General features: G+C 33.7%; 1 protein-coding gene across 1 annotated transcript in view; it reads left to right on the plus strand.

Moving 5' to 3' along the window:
- LOC149264306 (poly [ADP-ribose] polymerase 1-like) overlaps window positions 1-19,863 on the plus strand; it is a 321,134-nt gene that overhangs the window by 260,790 nt on the left and 40,481 nt on the right. Inside the window, exons 11-13 of the mRNA XM_089427902.1 lie at window positions 6,913-7,150; window positions 7,251-7,366; window positions 7,992-8,068. Of these exons, the coding sequence (XP_089284028.1) occupies window positions 6,913-7,150; window positions 7,251-7,366; window positions 7,992-8,068 (431 nt within the window). The remainder of the gene's footprint in view (window positions 1-6,912; window positions 7,151-7,250; window positions 7,367-7,991; window positions 8,069-19,863) is intronic.

Genomic DNA, 19,863 nt, shown 5'->3' on the forward strand with positions numbered 1-19,863 from the left:
TTAGTTTTTTCTTTCTCCATGAATGGATAGTGTCAATGATCCAACTTTTAAAATCGTGGGAATCTTAGAATGTGGGAAAATAAATGTTATTACAAACCAAAATTGTGTTGAACACTTTCTACAAAATTGTGTTGAACACTTTCTATATTAATGAATATAATGTAATGATATATATAATTACATGAATGATAATTTAAGATAGACAAACTATTTTTATTGAAAAATAAATTTGTTGAGATAATGTTTCAACCACACATTAATATAAGAATCATCTAGTTAGAGAGAATCTCTCAAATGTAGCTAGGTCTAATGACTTTCTAGATACTAAGAACAAACTCTCTATATAGACATAAACTCTACCTAGTCATGAAAAATAATAAAAACAAGAAAATATGTAATCACACCTAAGACCAATAGGAGTTACATACTTTGCCACTACTCCTTAGTGACTACTTGTTATAATCATCATCCATTGGGGTCTTCAACATCTTCTAGTTTATAACAAATGCCTCACTATGACTTGAAGAATATTCACAATATAAAAGTTCATATCTATTCCATCCTATTTATATAATCTTGTATCTTGATCTTGCAAATATCACCAAATTTTCAATGTTCATATAAAGGATCAACCATCCACTAGAATGCATGGGTACCTAACCATTACATGAGCTCCCCATGAATGTAAAATTTCACCTCCCAAAGTATACAACCAATATGGTCCACTCCAAGTGTCATGTTCCACTCTAGGCATTATAGAAATCTATAACAAAGTCTACAACCCACAATATGGTCCATTCATAGAGTGTCCAACCAATATAGACCCACTCTTCTAAGTTTTAAATAACTCCTCAATAGAGGTTATTGAACTAAACCATATAATTTATCCAATTCACTAGGGACGCATGACAAAGGGGTAGTCATCCATATCTAGGTATTACATCAATATGCCCTTATTTATGTTCCACAAATTTAGGTACATACAACACAATCAATTCCTCAGAGATACTAGGTACACACTTAAAAAATTACAACAACCAATATATCAAATCAAGTCATGACATAATAGTTTTGCTACACCTAGAAGGTGTGGATCACGTTACAATGTAGCCATGAGTATGTTATTGTTTTAAACAACTCATGCAATTTTACCTTATCTATTTATCCACCACCACTTGTTCTCTACCACCACCATAACACTTCCATGACCACTATGACCTAATTTCCACAAGAACTCTTTATTGTATCTACAATATCTAGCATTACTACTACAAACTCATCATTTCACTTCAAAAATTCATTCAACAATCAATTATTGGCTTCTCATGTGACACTAATGCAACTTGCTTCCATCTTAAAGAGTGTTTGTTATCCTACATTTACCTATAGAATTTTAATCTCAAACATGTACCAACTAGAAACCATCTATAACTATGATACTTCTAGTTGACTCGAAACTCATTTTACTCCAATTTCTAACATCATTTTGACTGTAAATATTGAGAAACACTATGGACATAATTCCTTCTACCAAGACACCTAGGTACCCAACTATGGTGCTCACTAGTTATCTAGGAAAATAGTCATGATACATGATTTATCCATCTCAGTATTACATTCTCTACACCTACCAATAAGGAATTATAGTGTGCCATTCGAAGAATAGTTCAATAAGCAAAACATAATACACTCACAGAACAAAACTCCCTTCCAATCACAATACACATTACTATGTATACTTAGGAATTATTATTCCATTATCCATATAGAAATACAAATCATCAACAAGAGATGATTATAGCCTCTCCCATGTTGTACAAATTTTCCTCATATATTCAATGGATCTACACTTTAATGTTATCATTTTCCTTGCAACACCTTCAATATTTTCCTCTTTTCTTAGCTTAGTTGTTGTTTCAAAATTCACCTGGACTTTCCTATAGTAGCTAATTGTAACAAAACCACTACACTTCATATTGAGTTAGATAGGATGCACACAATTATTTTTCATAAACCATTGATTCCAAGACACGAACAAAAAGAAATTTTAGATATTGCAAGGATTTAAAAATACATTTTCCTCATCTACCCATATATTTCATAGTGACCTATAGGCTAACCATCATTATTAAACCAAACCACATTGTAATCATTTGAAACCCCTTGTGTTTGGATGCCAGAGTGAGTATTGCTTCCAATCAACATGCCAAGTAGGTAATATGATCATTAGAAAGAAAATGATCAACCTATCTCACATGGATAGGTTTTTAATACTAAAAGCCTACACCATTAAACCAACTCAAAAAATAACTACTTGATGGATTCTGAAGTCATTTCAATAGAAAATAGTCCTTTGTTGATCTCGAAGCTTGAGGACTATATGCATCCAATTTGTAGCTGATGAATCAGAAGATGACCACCTGGAAATCAAATAGGCTCACAAGGAAGAGACTATCATGTGTCTCTACTAGTTTAACTTAATTTTTTGATGTCATTTTTTTCCAAATTTTCATAGAAGTAGACATTCAGTCACCATGACTCATGTTGCAAAAGGTTCTCTATTCGTCCTTGCATGCTCCCATTTACAATTATAAGGCATTATGGAAAATATAAACTCCCTTCACCATGGCCTCTTCCTGAGGAATCTAAGAATGCATTCCCTTGACAATTGGCATCGTTACCTCCTCTTTATATTTGTTCATGTCCCTACTTCAAAACCTATCATCCTTAATCAAAATTTCTCTCCCACTTGGTAGACTTCTCCACATGGGATTCATATTTCATGGCTCAAAAAGAAAAAATGTTGACATTTCTTTCTATGTATATTAGAACACAAACTCCCCTCCTTCACCTACTTTCTATAGTAGATCAAATTATTATACTTCCATGGAATCTCTCTCAAGTAGCTAATCTCTTGTTCAATTCCTTAAGTATTTTCACTCCCCACAGAAGCTACCCATATACCGTGTTTAATTCTCTTGTCATCTATTATAGTTAGACACATTCTCAACTTGGTGGACGACTATTCCTATTGGAATTGAACCATGAATAACCATAAGTACTAGATTCATAAACCCATATATTTCCCATGCCTTGAATGGATTTTCACCTTTATCGATGCTAGTTTGAAGATATTTTCCATGATATCTGATATAGATAGTTTCTTATCCACCAAACATTGGGCCTCACACACTATGAATGTAATCACATAGCCCCCTCCCCCCATCACCTCAAGACTATGCAAACCATAGTTGGTGTTGAGTTTGTTGTGTTAGTGAATAAAATTTAGGCCCAACTCTCATGGTTATTATGATCCTTTGCCAATGAACCCTCCTAGAAAATCATTGGTATGACATTGATCATGTGTCCTTACTCAACACATGGGTCCTTTCTCACAAGGCTCTTACTTCAATCACTAGCAACAATGTCTTTTACAATGCTCTCTAACAAATCTGCACTGCATATGTCTCACAGGTCTCACTTTGACAACAAATATTCTATTTACATATTTGATGGACAAACCAAAATCAATATTCACAATGAATGTCTACCATACTCTCCACATGTTCATGGGCTCCCGCTGAAGGAGTCAGGGCTAGTCCCAATTTGATACCATGCTAGAATGTGGGAGAGTAAATGTTATTACACACTAAAATTGTTTTGAATACTCTCTACATTAATGATACATATAAATACATGAATTATAGTTTAATATAAAAAAATTATCTTGATCACACAATAAACCAATTGAGATAATATCTCAATCACACGACAACCTAGGAATCATCTAGAATCTCTCAAATCTAGTTAGTCCTAAAACTCTCCAAGAGACCAGGAACATACTCTCTACGTGGAGATGAAGTAAACCTAATCATGAACAATAACAAAAATCCACAAATATGATCACACTTAGGACAAGTAAGAGTTACATACTCTAACAAGAAAAGGTTTATGTTCCTTTGAGACCTGAAACCCTCCTAGAGACCAGGAACATACTCTCTACATGGAGATGAATTGTACCTAATCATGAACAAAAACAAAAAACCACAAATATGATCAAATTTAGGACAAGTAAGAGTTACATAGTCCAACAAGAGAAGGTTTATGTTCCAACTATTTTAACATTTATATGAAAATTATGCATTTTGAAGTGAAATTTTGGTCTTCCCTCATTTCTTTTGATCCTGAAATTTGTTCTTGTTATCCTGAATCCGCAAATTTTCTTTCTTCAACTTATCTTTAACTCTCCAGCACTAAATTTCTCAATTAGATTTGAACTTTTATTTACTAGTTGCATCACATTCTCATGTGCATCATAAGAGAAATAATACTAGAACTCAAGGTTAGAGAATAAAGCCTAATCCAATATCCATATGTTGAGTATAAATTTGATAAAATACTATCATGGCAATTATTTTCCAAGAATTTTAAGCTTTGTGGTAGGATGTGCGTATAGGGTGTACACCTATAGCTAGGTTCTTGCCTACTTCCCTGAGGTACATGTACTCTAGATAGTCTTACAATAATACTATTTAAATATTGTTAAATTGTAATTCTATTTGATTAATATTGAAATATCTTTAAATTGTAATTCACGTCTTGTTAGGATGAATAGATACTAAAAAATTTATGATAAGTTTAAATAATATTACGATATGATGTATTATAATTATAAAATTTTTCTAGGTTTTTGTTAAATAAAGAGAAATAAATAAAAATATAATAGTAATACATAAAGGAAATAATCTATGGATACAATAAGTTAACCTAGAAACTCCTCGAGAAAAGACTCTAACAATAAATCTATTATTATTATGTGGTTGAAGGGCATCTTACAATGGAGTCATCATGTCCTTAAATAGACCACATTACATGTAAATACTATATACAAAACCATGGGTTGTCAAAATCTAGAGGCAGTAAATGACTATCAAATTAACTTGATGATCCAGTCAAGTTTACCCTAAGTACCTTAATAATTCCCCTATTAAACTTGATATGGGGACTTTAACTTGGTCCTAATATTTTTGTTGAAGTCCATATAAAAAAGTTACCATCCACCATAATACATTGGGAACTAGCTGCCACTAGTTTGTTAGGGCACTTTTTGTTTTACATGTTTCATCAACCATTTCACATCCCAACATCTCTCATCCCCCCCTAAAGCTAACATAAAAGTACATGTGTCACCTTTGTACCTATGCAAGTGGTTCATTCCATAGTTTGTTGATACATAACTCCGTGCACCATTGCACAACAATGTTTATGGCTAAATAACATGTGTTACAACAAATTAAACTCGAGCTAGCATACTAGCACATTTACCAACCTCATACCTATTCAAGTTAGTCATTCCACAACTTGATCCTCCGCCCTCTCTATGTGTCAAAGGGGTGACTTCATGTGCTATTGCATTACAACACGTATGCTTGAATAACAATTGTTTGAACAAACTTGGGAATAAAAACTTCCTATGGTTGGGTTTTATAACTTGAATAAAAAACCTATATGGTTTTCATGCACTACTACAACTACCCATAACATGCTAGCTTCTTCACCATGCCTCAACACCATCAACTTCATTTACCTTCTCTTATTCATCTAGCTATGCAATCTCTCTCTCGCTATATCCCCATCCCATGCCAATATGTAATTTGCATATACTCCTTAACCTCCACTAAAAAATAATGTATTGTGCTCATCTCACTTCGAATTGGCCCTCTAACATCATTTTCACTCGCTATATCCACACAATCTCTCATCAGCTCAACTCTTAAATATGATCTTACACACATCCATCCCAACAAATAGCAAACCAATTATTAGGCTCCAATATTTGGGATTCAAAATGCATTTGCACACCATTTCCTATTGTTCCTCCAATGCAGCGTTTAGTCTCCTTTTGACCTTGGGGAATCTCATCCATAGAAGTGCCCTCATCATGACCATTAATCATCATTACTACCATTTTCATTTGATTCTTTGTTTTTAATCTAATCTACCATGATTTGTGCTTTAGATCACATTTTACCAACAAATTCCCAGCTTTCAAGTCCAAACATTCAAGCAATGATCGAGTCTTAATCTTCTACATATCTGCAAGCACTATGTCATCCATGTTGTGATACCAATGTTATAAAAAGGAAGGAGAAATAAAAACATGATAGCAACACATAAAGACAACAACACATGGACAACCTAAGTTAACTTGCAAACCCTGAGATAAAACAAGCTCCTAATAATATATGTGTTATTATTAAATCCAAAAACATTTTACAATGAAATCACCATGTTCTTAAATAAAATACATTACATGAAAATATCATAGACAAGTTATGGAAATGTAAAAGCCCGAAACAATCCATAGTGAACGCAATAATAATTGTATCAAATTATCTCTGACGAATGAAATTCAACCTAGTACCTTAACATTTATTTACCAAAGATTTAATTGTTAGTTGACTTTACAAATTAAATTGATTTATGATCAAGTTAAGTTTTGAATATTAATGCTTCAGTCAAAAAATAAATTTATGTGTGTGATCCGATGTCGATGATATCTTAACGTTTTCTTGCACCACAGTTCTAAAAACATGGTGAGTAGATATGCAGATATTTGCTCATGGTTATCTCACAAACACTTTGATTGCTCGATTATTGCAAATATGTCTAGAGATTCCAATAGTGTCCACGATATTATGTATGAAGTGTAGAATAAACGCCTGATTTGATGCTTCGTCTAACATATCTTGCAATTTTTTAGTTATGTAAATCGTGGGCTTTAGTCCTGAATTTCAGTCTTCTATGCGATGCATTCTATTCAGTTTGATAATCCATAAAATCTTTAACCCATAGGAATTTGTTTAGAAAGTTTGAGTTTAAGCTAACATGTTTTGGATTTGTGTTTCAAAGTTATTATATACTTCAAATCATTGAGGATAACAGTACGCCTGTCTATCACGTTTTCCGCAAGTGGGACCGAGTTGGTAACGATCGGGTTGTGCGTCAGAAATTGGAAAAGATGCCAAAATCCGCGGCAGTTACTTTATTCAAAAAATTGTTTCTTCAATATACAGGAAATAAATGGGAAGACTTGGTAAACAAAGGCACTTTTGAGAAGAAGGCTGACAAGTATTTTCTTCTGGATCTGGTATGAATGCACCACCTCTTGTCGTTGTAAATGGTTTTGTATTTGCGTAAGTTCAACGGTTCCTTTAATTAGAATACTAATTTTGTCGACATTTGTTTAGGATTACCGAGTTGACGAACCAGAAGCAGCAACCATTAGTCAGTGGACAGCACGAAGCAAGCTTGATCAGCGGGTGCTAGACCTTATGAATATGCTTTTTGATCCCAAGATATACAGGTGACATACTTTATATTGGTAATCAGAGATGATTCGATAAAACTGTTTGTTTTGGAATAAGGGTTAGTTATGAATTGAACTTTTATATGATATTTTGGAATATTTTTAGCATTACTTATCTAATGAAAATTTAATTTAAATTGATTTTAAAGTAGTTAAGTTTTTAATTATTTTAAATAAATAAATTAATTAAAAATTATATGAATCTAAATTATTTAAATTTAAATTATTAAATTATTGTTTTTAGATAATAGTATGAATAATGGATAATATTGATCTATAATATTGTAGAAAAAATAAATTAAAAATTAAAAATCTCCATAACAAAATGAAAATAAATTTTTATATTTAAAAATCTTGTTTAAACATATAATTTGTATATTTTTTATAATTAATATTATTAATAATAAATATTTAACATAAAATTATAATTGATATATTATTTTTTATAATTAATATTATTAATAATAAATATTTAATATAAAATTATAATTTAATTAATTGATATGATTTCACTTATCTTGAAGTTATGATGTTTATCAATTTTTACCAGCAAATTATATAATTTTTTATGCCGATTTCATTCCTAACATATTAATAAGATATATGATATTCATGTTTTCAGCGCTGCACTGAAGGAATTCGATATTAGAATGCCTGTAATGCCACTTGGAAAGCTAAGAGAAAGTCACATCCTAAAAGGTATTCATAAACTCTCTTTTCAGAAATAACTACCTAAAATTATCATAACTACCATTACATCTATTAGATTTCATTTAATATATATCAATAATATCATTATATTTGTTACATACCCAAACCTACCATCTGAGTGCTAAGCTGTGTTCCCCACTTAAACTTACATTTTTATCAAGTTTTCACAATCTTTCATGTCCTTTCTCAATAGCCTTAGGTTTCTCCGTGTCTCAACTGTGTCTAAAATTTATTTTTAAACTTGTCGATGCAATAGTTATATAGCGCTTATTATACACATATGATCACTTTCTAATGGAATTCAAATTCATAATGGGAGGTGGAAGAAAATAGAAGAACGATTCATTTTGTACAGAGCATTTAGTAAGATAATCATTGTATTCTTATGATGAAGAAAAATGCACTACTGGGCATCAAAATAAAACTTGTAAATCATAAATGCCAACAACTATTCATGGCAAAATGAATGAGCTACCTGACATTCGAAAAGTAGCTTACAGATGTGTACGTGCGCGCACACATATTGAAACAACAAAAATGGAAATTGAAGAACCTTAATATAGAAAAGGAAAGAGAACAAGACCCTCTTATAATGAGAGGTGAATCCATTAGAAGAAAGAGAACAACACCCTCTTACAATAAGAGGTGAATCCATTAGAAGAAAGAGAACAAGACCCTCTTACAATAAGAGGTGAATTTATTAGAAATTTACAATGACCTTAGGTATCTTCAAATGAATGGCCCCACAGGTTTCTCATAAAGAACACAAGTGCCATTGCCAAAACTATTTTTCCCACTCCATTTACCATTGTTGTATATATGCTTCTGAATGCTTAATTGATGCCTGAGAATGTTGGATCTTCTACCTATATTTTGTAACTTCTTAATTTAATTTATTTTAGAGATCTGCACCCTTCAATTTGTTGGTTGGAAGGTTGAATCTATTTCCTAAAATGATGGAATTGATTTCTCAAAATAGAATTAAATAAGATTCACTGAAATATCAACAACTTTCAGTTAGTGTTCTCCCACTGCATTTGCTTAGGCTCGATTTAACATGAAATTTGATGCTTCCTGCAAGTCCTTTGAAGTTCTCGATTTTCTTGATATATTGCTAGCTTTCAATTTCTGAAAACGACCGACTATATTTTTAGATAAATTCATGAGTATTTCTTGAATCCCATGGCCCTTCCATACTGACATTTGACATCTAACATTTTCCATTCTGTGCATTTAATGCAAAAGCCACCACATCCACTGTTTTTGTGAGAAAGGAATTCAAGACATTACATATTGAAATTGTGGTTTTATCTTCTCAAGTTGACACATGAAGCTACCTACACGAGGTTCGTGTGCTTCATTATTTTGCTCAAGAAATATAGCCACAGCTATAAGAGCACTTTAACGAATTAAATCTACCACGCTTGATGTTAATGAATTCAACTGTGAAATGGCTTTTATTAACATTGTGCACCGTCTTCCACAAAATTTGCATTCGATGTTAAGTGGGTTTTTGAAACTCTTTTATTCACATTCATCCCCAATACTAAAGCCCACAAAAACAGATCCAAAACACAACCAAATTTTGTAGATGCTTCTACCAAACTTATTGTCAACATGGATCCATGATGAGAAAAAGGTCAATCCTTTACACTACTAATCATAATAGCCTCTATCGCTTAATATGAGGTATTGAAACTGGTTCTAACATTGACCAACAGGAAAATTTTGACAAGAACAACAAAGCTAGGATTAAGATCCTCATGGAAATTATCCCGCATTAATAAGGTGAATTTATTTTCACTTTAATGTGGGTCTCCTCACGAATGCACTTAATGGTTAAGAATTATGTTGTGATGAATTGGCTTAAGTTTATGCCAAACATAGATAAATGGAACATATAAAATTATTTTGGCTGCAACTTTGGAAACAATTATAGGCACCATAGCCCACCTCTCTTTAGAGGTACATTTAAAGGCATACTCATTATTCCTGGAAGAGCTGATTATAGATAAAGATGATTGCATAGAAGGGAACCATATAAAGGCACACTCATTATTCCTGGAAGAGCTGATTATAGATAAACATGATTGCATGGAAGGGAACCATCTTTGGAGACCCAAACCCATATCTAGGAGATGCACATTTATTGGACCTAGTATATTGTCTAAGGCAGGCATACTCATTATTCGTGGAAGCGCTGATTGTAGATAAACATGATTGCATAGAGCTAATTATAGATAAACATGTTTGCATAGAAGACCCAAACCCATATCTATGATATGCACATTTATTGGACCTAGTATATTGTCTAACGTAGGCATACTCATTATTCCTAGAAGAGCTGATTATAAATAAACATGATTGCATAGAAGGAGACTCGAACCCATATCTAGGAGATGCACATTTATTGGACCTAGTATATTGTCTAAGGCAGACATACTCATTATTCCTAAAAGAGATGATTATAGATAAGCGTGATTGCATAGAAGGGAACCATCTCTGGAGACCCAAACCCATATCTAGGAGATGCACATTTATTAGACCTAGTGTATTGTCTAAGGCAGGCATACTCATTATTCGTGGAAGAGCTGATTGTAGATAAACATGATTGCATAGAGCTAATTATATATAAACATGATTCCATAGAAGACCCAAACCCATATCTACAATATGCACATTTATTGGACCTAGTATATTGTCTAAGGTAGGCATACACATTATTCTTGGAAGAGGTGATTATAAATAAACATGATTGCATAGAAGGAGACCCAAACCCATATCTAGGAGATGCACATTTATTGGACCTAGTATATTGTCTAAGGTAGGCATACTCATTATTCCTAGAAGAGCTGATTATAGATAAACATGATTGCATATAAGGGAACCATCTCTAGAGACCCAAACCCATATCTAGGAGATGCACATTTATTGGACCTAGTATATTGTCTAAGTCATGAGCAGGTCATGGTTGAAGAAGTAAAAAGGACCATGGATGGGGAGCTGATAGAGCCATTGTGGATTAGACACAAATATCCAAATCCATCAATCCTCACTTGCACTTATGCAATCCTAGGAGAAGATCCTAAAGTATTGGAAGTTTACAAGTAGACGGAAGTGAAGGCCATCCTAAACTTTGAAGATATCTTGAAATTATTGGGTAATGAAATATCGTAAGCTTTCCAAAGGAGAAAGCACTGCCCCGCAACATGAAAATTAGAGAATACCATTCTCTTGCTAGATTACAAGCTACACTTGCCAAGACTTCTTTTTATAAGAGGATTATTTAAAGGCTTGGAGCCTAATGGATTAGGCTTAAGTTTAGTCAACTCCCACTTCTAAGGATCCAAGCATTAGAATCAGGAAGAGGAGTCCATGGAATACCAATACATTGAAGAGAATGTAAGATTCCACCTAGCAGACATAGCCACCTCTAGCTCAACACGGGATGTTAAATAGGTTGTCAAAGAAATGTATAAGGAAGAGTAGTGGGGGAAGGAAGGGTAATTCACTCAAAGGGTGAACAACAATTCTATTAAGAGGGTATGATAGGCCCCCCAAATAGTTAAAACATAAGGCCTATCTAACCACTCCTATGCACATAAAGGCTACAATAAACCTTCATTTTTGTACTTAAGAACACTTTATTAGCTTAATGAGTTCTTAGGAGGGTTAAGGCTTAATCTGAGCATAAAAATTGCAACAAAATCCTTTACACTATTGTAAGGATTTGTGAGATATAAGTTACATTTGTCACATAAAAGTGAAATTTCCACATAAACTTGTAACGTAAGAGGTATAATAAAAACGTGAACAAGCCATGAATAAGAGAAAACATGAATCATCAAAGACGAAGATGATAACGGAGTTCAACCACCCAACTCTTCCACTTAGCTACATCTCCAAATTCGTCTCCAAAGGTCGAATCACTTTATTTCCTTCTTCAAAAGAGGATGAATGTATACAATGCTTTACAAAAAGGACTGACTTCCAAAAATGCATTCTACTACAAACAATCTTTCAAGGCCAACACACTGCATACATTTCTTCACCACCTATGAAAGACCTCCTCTCTTGAGCTCTCAAGGGTCTCTAAACAAGACTAACTCTCTAAAAACTGTCTCAAACAATCTCTCCAATCTAATCCCCTTTCCAAAGAGTACATAAGAGCGATTTATAGCTTTCAAATATCCCTAAACAAAGGAGAGGATATCTCCTCAGATCCACATTCCAATGAGAGAATCACTCTTTAGATCCACTAGAAAAAGACCCATGACATTCTTGAGGAGTAAATCTCTCAAATCTACCAATCATGGCCCTTATCCAAAACTCAAGGGATAGGAGGAAATCCCATGAGATACTCAACTCCTCGTTAAAATTATGAGGTGGATTTTCTCACAAAATCAATTTATATTTTTACAAAAGTTAAATGGAAATATGCTGATAAGAAATATTAATCATGAAATTTAAATAATTTCCCCTTAACCAATCTCCCTTTCATTTTTTTTTTGGCATAGTACTCTTTGGAAAAAATTATGTCAAGATCCAATCAAAGAGCATAGACTCAAACACTTAAACATAGAACTTCAAACTTGGAACTTGCCTTCATTTGTTGATTGAACAGATATTTATACAGGACATAGATCTTTATGGAGTTCGATGGGGCGGTGGCTTCTTCAGGAAGCTTTCCCATTTTGTCAATGAATTCTAGAAACTCCATTTAAAACATCTGTTGAATTCTAGCCGCTGTAATAATGTGGGTAGTTGGAATTAGTTCCTTCCAACACTCCCCCTTAATTCCAACCATATGACAAATATATAAGACACTGTTAAACATACTCTTAATTGATATGCTTATTGGTCTAAGTCTTAGCTAGGCTTACAATATAATTTTGATTTTCTACAATACATAACTTACTTCTACAAAACTCAAATTTTGCCTTCGCAAGAGGCTTAGTGAATATGTCAGCTACATTCTCATTTGTATTATAGTACATTAGAGAAATTTCTTTTGATTGGACCTTTTCTCTTACAAAATGATATTGTGTGTCTATATGCTTTGACCTTTCATGACATACAGGATTGTTCCCCAGTTTGATGGTGCTTTGATTGTCACATCTGATCACTGTAGGTTCTTGTTGACCTTCACCAACATCTTCAATTATTCTTCTGAGCCATATAGCCTCACAGGTGCCACTACATAATGCTTTATATTCTACTTCAGTTGATGACAAGGAAATTGTTTCCTGTTTCTTACTGCTCCATGATATAGCTCTCGATCCTATGTTGAAGACGTATCCAGTGGTAGATTTCCTATCATCTGGATTTCTAGCCCAGTCAGAATTAGAATGATCTGTCAATTCAACATTACAAGCATTAGTATATTCAATACCAAAATTGATAGTTCCCTTTAAGTATCGAAGGACCCTTTTTGCAACTATCCAATGGCTTTCATGAGGTTTAGTCATGAATTGACTAAGTATGCTTACTGCATAAGCAATGTCTGGTCTGGTGGTAGTGAGATAATTCAAACTTCCCACTAATTGTTGATACAATGTTCCATTCACCTCTTTTGTTCCATCATCACTTCTTAATTTGATATTTTGTTCCTATGGAGTACTCATTGCTTTACATTCATTCATATGAAAATCTCTTTAGTACTTCATTTGTATATTTGCTTCGTGTGATTATGGTTCTTCCATCATTTCTCCATACTTCAAGACCTAGACAATAGTGCATTTCACCAAGATCCTTCATCTCGAATTCCTGTGATAACTTTATTTTTATATCTTTGATTAATTTATTAGCACTTTCTATTATTATTAGATCATCAACATATATAGAAAGTAATACTATATCCCCATTTCTATTTGTCTTGACATACAAATTAGGATCATTTTTACTCCTTTTAAATCCTTGCTGGAAGAAAAATTTGTCGATTTTCTCATACTAATATCCAGGGGCCTGCTTTAGTCCATATAAGGCCTTTTTTAACTTGCATACAAGATGTTCTTGACCCTTCTTTACAAATCCTTCTGTTTGAACAAGATAAATTTCTTCCTTTAAGTCACCATTTAGAAAAGCTAACTTTACATCTAATTGATGTAGCTTCCAATCATATTTAGTTTCTAATGTTATCATTATTCTAATTGTATTCATTTTTGAAACCGGAGCAAAGGTATCTTCATAATCTATACCTTCTTTTTGTGAATAACCTTTTGCAACCAATCTTGCCTTATACTTGTCTATGCTACCATCTACATTAAATTTTGTCTTGTACAACCATTTTGATCCTATGGAGACTTTATTTTCAGGTAATTCTATTAATTCCCAAGTTTCATTTTTCATTATAGAATCATATTCTTCTTTCATAGCTTCCATCCATTCTTTATGATTTTTAGCTTGCTCATAATTTAAGGGCTCAAAAACAGCAATTACTTGAGACATTAAGGCATAATCTTTATACTTGATGGGGGCTTGAATCTATCGTGTTGACCTTTTTAGAGGTTCATTACTTTGTGGAGTACCTTCTCCTTTTCTTCTTTGTGGAGTTCCTTTATCACTTCTTTGTGGACTTTGATCCCTTGATGGGTCTTTTGGAATGTCCATGTGTTCTAGTTCTTGGGTTGATTCTTCAACTTCTTCTTCCTTAAAGTTTTCATAAGAAGACTTCCTTGTATTATGTTCATCTTCATTTATTTGTTTATCTACATGCTCATGAAATATAACATCTCTACTTGCAAAGACCTTCTGAGTACTTGGATCATACATTTTATATGCTTTTTGATCAGCGCAATATCCAATAAAAATACATTTGATGGCTTTGGCATCTAAGTTTCTCCTATCATCTTTAGGAATATGAGCAAAGGCCTTGCATCCAAATATCCTTAAATGATTAACTTTAGGTTTAAAACCATAAAATGCTTCAAATGGCGTTTTGTGCTTAAGATACTTAGTAGGGCTTCTATTTTTAAGATATACAGCTATATTAGTGGCTTCAGCCCAAAAACTATTAGAAAGTCCTTTACTTTTTATCATACTTCGAGCACATTCAACTAATGTTCTATTATTTCTTTCAGCTACTCCATTTTGTTGAGGTGTATGTGGCACTGTAAATTGTTGTATAATTCCATTTTGTTTGGAATATTTGATAAAAGCTCCTGAAGTGTATTCACCACCTTTCTCTGATTGAAGAATTTTAATGTTCTTTCCTGTTTGCTTTTCAACCATACTCTTGAATTCTTTAAAGTATTCAAACACGTCACTTTTGTTTCTTATAAAGTATACCCAGATGTATCTAGTGCTATCATCAATAAATATAAGGAAGTAATATGCTCCACCAGGTGACTTAGTTTGCATTCGACCACATACATCAGTATGCACCAGTTCAAGTATTTCACATTTTCTTCTATTTTCATGCACAGGAAATTCTTCCCTATGTTGTTTTCCTAGTGCACAACCTTCACATTCAAAGTGTTCACCCTTAATAATTGGAAGACCTTCTACTATCAATTTCTTTTGTAGTAACATTAGGTCATTATGATTTAAGTGCCCATACCTTTGATGCCAAAGCTCTATAGTTGACATGACTGTTGATGCCAAAGCTTGATGCCCATTCTTCATTACATCCAACTTGTATAAGCCTCCAACTCTCATTCCTTTTGCAACAACCTTGTAGTTGTCCTGCACATCCTTTACCAAACAATGTGATTTCACAAATTCAACTTTTAAATGTTGATCTGTGATAGTAGAGACTAATATTAAGTTCTTCTTTAATCCAGGAACATACACCACATTTTGAATTTATTTTTCTTGTCCATTAGGCATCATAACACTTATATTACCATATCCTTTAATTGCATGTGATCTATTATCTTCTAAATAAATGTGTCCTCCCTTATTAATCTCATGATAAGTATCAAACCAATTTATTTTGCATGACATATGGATTGATGCACCAGAATCTATAAACCAAGCATTATCATCATCAGTTTCTACTGATAAAGCAACATTGGACACAAACAATTTAAGATTGCTAACATCTTGACTAATTGCTTCATTTCTATCAACATAATTTCCTGAATTCCTTCTTTATTTAAATTGATCAGACCTCCTTTTCATCCAATTCTTAGCAAAATGGCCAGGTTTTCCACAGTAATAACACACATCATCTCTACTGGATTTGGCATTTGTCCTTGGTAAAGGGATACCTAGAAATGATTTTACCTGTGGCTTTTTGCCTTTATTTTTCTCCCACTATTTACCTTTGAAGGACTTCTTCCCTTTGGCCATCAATGCTAAATCTGAATTAGGAGAATTTTGTTTAATGCTTCTTCTCCGCTCTTCTTCCTACATAAGTATACCTGCCAACTCATCAAAAGTAGGAGCCTTCTCTCTAGCTGAAAGACTAGTTATAAACATTTGATATTCATCAAGCATTCCACTTAATGTCACAGTAACCAAGTCTGTACTAGATACTGATTCACCAATGTCACCTAGTTTATCCTTTAGATCTGTAATTCTAGAAATGAAATCACTAATGCTTTCATTTTCTTCCATCTTAATTGAAAGAAGCTTACTCTTTAAATACAATATTCGATTTGTAGTCTTCGTCTCATACAAATTTTTGAGAGTGTCCCATGTCTCTTTGGATGTTTTGCACTCTCTAATGTGTAGAATAATGTTGTCCTTAACCGTTATCCGCAGAAGCACCTTTGCTCTATTTTCCCGTCGCTCCCAATCTTGAATTGCAGCATCTGTGGCTTGAGGGGACACTGGCTTAACTTCAACTCCAGACACAATTGCCCATGTATTGTTGCCTTCCATCAAAGTGTGCAACTTAAACTTCCAATTTGCATAATTTTCGCCATCTAACTTGTTAGAATCAGATATATAACATTCAGCGAATATATTACCATTGTTAATAGGCTTATAAATCCATAAATCCTTAAATACTGATCACCAATTTTTTTATTTTATTTTTACAAATATAAACCCTCAAGAATATAATTTTATCCAATATATGGCTGCCTTCTCTTTTTTTTTTTTTTTTTCAAATTCATATATATTATTTTATTCCTTAATGAAAAAAAACACAAAGCGTGATATTGACCTGCGTTACTTCAATCTTTGAACAAGAGTCTTCTAAAAAAAAATCAACGGTTTTGGAAGTGGTAGTCCAAACATGTTTATAATCAGACCGTGGTTCTCATAAAATATTCTCTTTTTCGAACAGTAGGCTATCTTTTTCTTTAAAAAAAAAATACACTACAAATTTTTTTTTGGTTATATTCACAAAATATATGCCACCAAAAAAATTGATACTAGCAGAAACGAAGGCCTCTTTTCTCAATCGAACCCAGGCTTCACCCTCAGACCAGCGCCCTCTGTTACCAGCACTTCGCAGCTCCTTCTGGGAAATCCCCAGGGCCTTCAGCGAGCGGCTTTCTGTATCACACTCTGTTTGTCCTCACAGGGCCTTTCTCTCACAAACTTCCGGTCACTTTGCAACACGTACGCTCTGCAACCTAATCTGCAACACGGAGGCTATGCAACTTAATTTCCTCCACACAGTCACTCTTCAACACTGAAGCTCTGCAACTTAATGTGTGGCACACGGTCACTCTGCAACACTCCTCAGCAGGAAAATTCCAAATTTTCAACATACAGTTTTCTTACAAAAGCTCACACAGAGACCTCACACCTCACCCTCTCAACGCTCAACATTGAACGAGGCTCCGATACCAAATCAGAGAGCACAGACTCAAACACTTAAACACAGAACTTTGAACTTGGAACTTGCTTTCATTTGCTGATTGAATAGATATTTATACAGGACAGAGATTTTTTGGAGTTAGATGGGGCGGTGGCTTCTTCAGGAAGTTTGTCCATTTTGTCAATGAATTCTATAAACTCCATTTAAAACATTTATTGAATTCTAGCCACTGTAATAATATGGGTAGTTGGAATTAATTCCTTCCACATATCCCTGGATCATACCTCTCCACTAAGGAGAGCTTTTGGTCCACTAAAAGTTCAAAAAGTTGAAATTGATTTTGATATCAGGTTATTGATTTTTTGCAGAATTAGATACAATTCGATTATAGAGACGAAAAATCTGCTCTTCTTTCTCTTCTCGAGCAATGACCTACAACTCTGCCCTTATTTGCAACTTTCCGCAGCATGTCACTTTGAAAATGTGACTGCAATTCAATTGAAGCCAACTATATTATAAATCCTAGGATAAGTTGGTTCATGCATCATGTAAAGCTGCAAAGACTTCGCATATTGTATCCAAAACCTTGGGCGTCACAATGGTAAAAAAAGCTCAAATAAGAGTTGAAACCCAAGGTCAGGAAGGTTGATCGAAATAAAACTGATTTAAGAACTTCACATTCTTCATTTCTAATTCCTTTACGAGGCTCTAGTACTTGCACCATTAAACCTGGCTTTGTTCACGTGCGCACATCAATGTGTTGGTCCGCCATATTACGTTTCACCTTGCAATTTTGAGTAGTATGTTTCACCAATGTTTAGCATGATTAATATCCTTTCAAAAGAGGGAAAAAATATATCTTGGAAACGCGCCAGAAAAATATAACAGTCATCAACGCTAGGTAACTACCAATAATGACCATAATGGAAAAAATATAGGCTAGTTTAACCTAGCAAATTACGTACAGTATATAAGTGCAATTATTCATTTGCTAGAAAACTGCACGACTTGTCAACTCAAAAAAAAAATCGATTTTTTTCCGAAGTGTGTACAGAACCAGACACCTTTAACTATGATCTTAGTTTCTAAATTTACTTTCCATGAAAGTAACCAAGCAGCATAGAACTTCATCAGTCGCTAAATAGACTGATTCATCACGATCATGTCCTCCATAACAGAAATTGGCATGTACCAAAACTGGCAATTTTTTTACAAATTCTCGAGCCTCCAAATGTAATTACCATTGAAAAACCTGCAAATTCTTGCTTGATCTGTCAACCGTTTCAAGTGTAGCAATTCACGAAATCTCCATTAATTAAGAGCATAAAATATGGCCGAATAAACCGCCATGGTCATCCCAAAATTCTTTGGCTGAGCTCTGTCAACGACCATTATGACCAGTATCCCTATCAGCCAACATTGTATTCATCTCTGATGAGCATACTTCAAACAGGAACAAATTTACATTGTTTCGATGGGCAGAAATAATGGATAAATGCTTCCTCAACAATCCCTACGCTCTCCAGTGTGAAATTCCAAGCATGCATGTAGCTCCATGCATTTCCAGCGCAGCCTTCCACACAACTAACTCCACCATATCTGAGATCGATGCTGGAATTAGCCAACATATCTGGATATTTCGGCATCGTAAAATCTGTGACCACTTGTCAAGGATTTATCCACATCAACCGTTGTAAAATCCCATGAATTTTGTAACCACCATGTTCATTAACTTTTGCCATCGTATGTGGATTATCTCCCTGTGCATAATAGATGTCGTATACAGCCTAGCCTCCACCATTATAATACTGCAAGTGGCAATGACCCTGAGGATCAGCAACCGTGGGACCAAATTGGTAAGGATTTGCCACAAGTTATATATGGTATTAAAAATAAAAATAAAAATAAATTAATGAGAGATTTTTTTGCCTAAATCCCAATGAAATATCTTGTGATTTACGCCTAAAAATCTCTCTTTAACTTAATAATAGATCACAAAAGCCTCACTACAAAAATAAATTATTTATTAATATCCATGTGCAAGTAGTGCACTCCAGCTACAACCATA

This window comes from Pinus tabuliformis, chromosome 6 (assembly GCF_031772625.1).
Source record: "Pinus tabuliformis cultivar Carrire ecotype Pingquan chromosome 6, CPIR1, whole genome shotgun sequence".
NCBI lineage: Eukaryota > Viridiplantae > Streptophyta > Pinopsida > Pinales > Pinaceae > Pinus > Pinus tabuliformis.